Raw genomic sequence first — 5,367 nt, 5'->3', positions numbered from 1 at the left:
GAGCGTAAGGCTGAGCTCTTGGTGTATAGCTGAGGGCCATTATAACACAAACAGTAGGAAATGGAATTCTTTTCTCTATATAACACTGATAAGGGTAATTCAGTACCAAATCTGTTTGCCCCCCCCCCCCCCCCCCCCGCAGGCAGTGGATGATGTGAAGCGAGGGTACATTAAGGCAGAAGACAAGTCGTACCAGTTGCAGAAGTTGTGTGAGCAGCGCAAGATGCTGATGGTGAGACCACAATGCGGCACAGATGGGGGGGCCCTCACCTCTCTAACCTTCTCCTGCCCCTCCCCTTCCTGCCCCTTCCCCCCCCATGTGGCTTTGCTGAACCTTCCCACTCATCCCGCTAAAGTCCCAGCTCCACCTTCCCCAGCACCCCCCACCGGCCAAGCACCTTCCCACTAGTTTCCCTCTTCTGACGAGCTCTCCCCCCCCTCTCTCTGCCCCCCCCCCCCTCAGTACCTGAACATGTTGCGGGGCTGCGACGGATACAACGAGATTATGTTCCCGCACTGCGCCTGCGACTCCCGCCGGAAGGGCCACGTTGTCACCGCTATTAGTATCAAGCACTTCAAGCTGCTGGCCTGCACCGAGGAGGGGCAGTTGGAGGTGAGTGGGGGGGGGGGGATATTCCGCCATAGCGGCGTCAGTCTGACCGCGGGGTGTCACTCACAGAACCAGGTGATTGCGTTCGAGTGGGACGAGATGCAGCGGTGGGACACGGACGAGGAGGGGATGGCGTTCTGCTTCGAGTATGCCCGGGGGGAGAAGAAACCCCGATGGGTGAAGATCTTCACCCCCTACGTGAGTATAAGGGAGACTCTATGGGAGGCGGCCTCTTCCGCCATGGCGTTTCTGTGACCCCGCCTCCTGCTCTGTTTCCCGCAGTTCAACTACATGCACGAATGCTTCGAGCGGGTTTTCTGCGAGCTGAAGTGGAGGAAAGAGGTAATTGCCCCCCCCCCCCGACTCCTGGGAAGTGGGTTGGGCCAAGCTGAGAGGTTATGTGCTTGAGGGTGCTAGGGAATCACTCCTAGCAACGAGAGGGCAAGGGGGGTATTCTGATTTGGTTGGAGAGGTGCACTATGGGTATGTTCTGTATGGGGCCCAGAGGGACCAGCATGGGGGGGCCCCCCTCTAACACTTCTCTTTCCTCTCACTAAGGTGGAAGAAGAGGCGACGGACAAGGACAATAAGAATTGCAGTATTGACAGTACATGCAGGAAGGTAACGGCATCTCATTGGCTCAGGCTTAGGGGGCGGGGCAAGGTAACTGCATCTCATTTGCTAAAGCTTAGGGGGTGGGGCAAGTGGTGCAAGGTAACAGCATCTCATTTGCTAAAGCTTAGGGGGCGGGGCAAGTGGTGCAAGGTAACAGCATCTCATTTGCTAAAGCTTAGGGGGCGGGGCAAGTGGTGCAAGGTAACAGCATCTCATTTGCTAAAGCTTAGGGGGTGGGGCAAGTGGGGCAAGGTAACTGCATCTCATTTGCTAAAGCTTAGGGGGTGGGGCAAGGTAACCATCTCATTTGCTAAAGCTTAGGGGGCGGGGCAAGTGGGGCAAGGTAACCATCTCATTTGCTAAAGCTTAGGGGGTGGGGCACGTAGGGCAAGGTAACTGCATCTCATTTGCTCAGGCTTAGGGGGCGGGGCACCTAGGGCAAGGTAACAGCATCTCATTTGCTCAGGCCTAGGGGGCAGGGCAAGTGGGGCAAGGAAACCATCTCATTTGCTCAAGCTTAGGGGGTGGGGCAAGTGGTGCAAGGTAACGGCATCTCATTTGCTCAGGCTTAGGGGGCGGAGCATGTAGGGCAAGGTAATTGTATCTCATTTGCTAAAGCTTAGGGGGTGGGGCAAGGTAACCACCTCATTCTGCTTGCTTTTATGGTCGGGGTACAGTTGCCAAGGTATCTGCCCCACGTTCTTCTCACTTTTAGGGGGTGGGGTACAGTTGCCAAGGTATCTGCCCCTCGTTCTTCTCACTCTTAGTGGGTGGGGTACAGGCGCCAAGGTATCTGCCCCTCGTTCTGTTGGGTGGGGAGGGGGGGACATTGGGGCCCCCACAGTTTGCGTAACCTTCATTCTCTCCTCTGCAGAACATCTTCCATGTTGTACGGCTGCAGCAGAAGGACACGAGCACCTAGCACCCCTCTCCGGGCTCGCAGGGACCGAGCCCCGCCCCTTTTCCTCGCCACGGCGGAGCTCCGTAACAATGTAACGCAACATCCAATCAGCTTGGCCAGGACTGAAACAAATGGAGCCACAAGCTCTGCGGCCCCTGGCTCTGTGTGTTGTAATGCATTGCGGGGGGGGTGGGGGGGGGCAACTGATGTTACACAAGCGTTTTACCTCCCGCCGGGATCCATTTCAGCGCCATTTACCCATCAGTCCAATTCTGTCACTCGCTATGTAACGCTTCCTCCTCGCCCCTGTAGTGTCGATCTGCCCCTATTGCCCCATTAACATTACTACCAACCCCCCCTCCACCTTTCGGATTCCAGAATCGATTGCTGCCCCCCCCCCCCCCTCCGCCGGCCAATCAGGAATTAGGACTGTGTTGTACGTGCACAACTACTGTGTGAACATGTACATACGTGTATTTATATCCGAGCAACACGCCCCCCCGTATTGTACGCACACGCGGATCAATCCCATTAACGAGCCATAAAAAGGAGGCAATTAAGTGTGGGGCCCCCACCCATGTCGCCATTATCCCTCGTTAGCTTCTGCCCTTAACCCTTAAACTGCAGCATGGAACGGCCCTTTCCCAACACCCCTGTAAATAGGAAATGTATACATTTCAATTAAGGCCGTGTCTAACGAGCGAAGACCCCCCCCATTCCTGGACATGGGTTGCTCCGTTCTTCCCCCCCCCCCCCTCATACCGGGACATGGGTTGCTCCATTCTTTCCTCGCCTATACCCGGACATGGGTTGCTCTGCTCTTGCTCCCATCCCTCTCCGAACATGGGTTGCTCCGCTCACCCCCCCCCCCATACCCGGACATGGGTTGCTCTGCTCTTGCTCCCCCCCCCATACCCGGACATGGGTTGCTCCGCTCTCCCCCCCCCCATACCCGGACATGGGTTGCTCCGTTCTCCTCCTCTCTCCCAGGGACGAGTTTGCTGCAGTCTCTCTCGGGGGCGGAAGGACGTCAGTATTTGGGACCTATGGAGGGGATATTTCTCTCTTGGGGGGGGGGAAGAGGGTTATTGTTGTGAGTTTTGGAGTTGCCTTTCGGTGCCCAATGGGTTAAGCCGTGACGGTGCCGCTTCCTCTCCCATCTTCCTCTTTGTGCGGGGAGTGTGAGAGAGGAAGGAAACTCTCTCTTACACTTGGAAGAGACAGCACAGGACATTCTTCTGTGCTCACGTCCCGGGCACTTTGCCATGTAACGACTCACAGCCCTGGCAAGAAGGATGGCAGCGATTTGTACCCTGACTGCCCCGCATGCGTCTAACCCAGTTACCCCTCTGGTACTCGCCCCGTGGAACCAGCAGAACTCACATGTAGGCGGTTCCGGTCGGGCACCAGGGGGAATTGAATGTAGGATTATGTATATTCTTTGCACACTTAAGATTATGGAATGAATCTGTTTCACCAAACCGCATCAGATTATATAGGGGGTTAAGCTCCGCCCATGTGATCCGCCTCCCACCCGGAGCAAAAGGAGTATGAACTGATGATAAGGGGAGGTGCGGGTATCCTGTTGTAAGGCTACAGCCTCTGAGGGGCTCACAGGAAGGCAATAGGCCGGGCAGCGGCAGCTCTGTCCCCCTCGTTGGTCCCTTTCCTACAGGGGACGGCACGATTCCACGGGATTCGCTCTCGGCGTTCCTCGCTCCTTCATTACTGATCAAAACGAGCATCTTCCATTGGCGACGTCTGTAGCAAAAAAAGCAATAAGTCACCCACATGGGACTTCTTCGAGCCAATGAAACTGTTTCTGGAAGAAGAGGTCTAGAACGTTGCCCTGAGAATAATCCTGCAGGGATCAGTCTTGCAGGACAATGGTAGTCTCCCAATGGGTTCTCCTGAAACAGCATGGACTTCTGTAGAGATTGATAGGTTGTCTTGGTGTTGTCTCCCCAGATAGAGATCATGGAAGAGTGATAGTCACTCAGTTTGTTCTCCCTTAGCAGTCTTGGCTTGGAGCTCCTACATGAGAAGCTTAGACGTTGGCCCTGTAGACTGCCACCTTAAGAGAACCCATACTGGTCCTTGAGATAGGGTTCCTGTAGAAGAACTAGACTGTCGAACTTACATGATGGTCATTGAGATAATGCTCTTACAAGAGAACTGTAGATTGTCAACCTTTCAAAGACCGCTAAAGAGAATCCTAGACACTCATTGGTGTAGGGCTTGTGCAGGTGAACCTTAGACTGTCACCTGGAGAGAACGCATACAGAGAGTGTCTATACTGTTCCTTGAGATAGGGTGCCTGTAGAACTAGACTTTCGACTTTTTGAGAACAGCTACAGAGGATCCATTGATGGTCATTGAGATTTGGCCATGGTGGGGAGACCTGTAGATAGTCAACCTTTCAAAAACAGCTACAGAGAATCGTAGACGCTCATTGGGCAGGTGAAGTTTAGACTGCTGCCGGGAGTGGATACCTGCAGTGAGTAGTAGACATCCAGTGGGTTCTCGAGCAGCACTTCCCTACATGAGAGCGCTGTCGGCCATAGGGATTGCCGACTGTCACTGGAGGGAATGATGTCTCTACTGAACTACGTTCCCTGTAAGAACGACTCCTACAAGAGGGGACCCATCTGCAGCCCCCCAGGGTGAACTTTCTACCCCCCCCCCCCCCCCCCCCCCCCCCCCCCAATCTCCGCACACTGCATTGTTTTGTCTCTTAATTTATTTCGTTCTTCCTTCTCGGAGGAGACTAACCCATTTTCCGGGCAGTGTATATTTTTTCCTGGTATTCGATGACGGCGAAACGTTTAACGAGAGAAATATCCCGACTCACATCAGTGTTTTTTAATTTTGTCGTTCTAGAGCTAACCACTCTAATGTCGTTTGGTAACAGTCACCATAGTGTAATTAATTGTAACATATTCTTTTAAATAAATCAGTTTATTGACGAGACTACCCCCGCTCCTCTGTATTTACCCCGGCACTGCCCCGGGGGCTTATGTGCACTTGGGGCAGGTACCATCCCTGTGTTGCTGGTTAAGGCACCTGATTGGCCAATGCCCGGTACCTGGGGTGCCATCTTGGGTGCTTGTCCTACATAAATATATCTGATTAGCTTATACATGTCCCCAGTGCCTTTGGGAAACAAAATGGCGGCTCACACATGTATGGATACAATTATACAGAGGCAAGGTCCTTTGGCTACTGGTGGGAAGTATTGGGG

At 53.8% G+C, this 5,367-nt stretch overlaps 1 protein-coding gene across 1 annotated transcript in view; it reads left to right on the top strand.

Moving 5' to 3' along the window:
• snx27 (sorting nexin family member 27) overlaps positions 1–5,099 on the top strand; it is a 20,361-nt gene extending 15,262 nt beyond the window's left edge. The window contains exons 8-13 of the mRNA XM_031890899.1: positions 143–232; positions 464–613; positions 680–808; positions 893–952; positions 1,169–1,231; positions 2,100–5,099. Of these exons, the coding sequence (XP_031746759.1) occupies positions 143–232; positions 464–613; positions 680–808; positions 893–952; positions 1,169–1,231; positions 2,100–2,147 (540 nt within the window). The 3' untranslated portion in view covers positions 2,148–5,099. The remainder of the gene's footprint in view (positions 1–142; positions 233–463; positions 614–679; positions 809–892; positions 953–1,168; positions 1,232–2,099) is intronic.
• Positions 5,100–5,367: the final 268 nt, after the last annotated feature.

Source organism: Xenopus tropicalis, chromosome 8 (assembly GCF_000004195.4).
Source record: "Xenopus tropicalis strain Nigerian chromosome 8, UCB_Xtro_10.0, whole genome shotgun sequence".
Taxonomy (NCBI): Eukaryota; Metazoa; Chordata; class Amphibia; order Anura; family Pipidae; genus Xenopus; species Xenopus tropicalis.
This window is presented reverse-complemented; position numbering and strand designations above follow the sequence as displayed.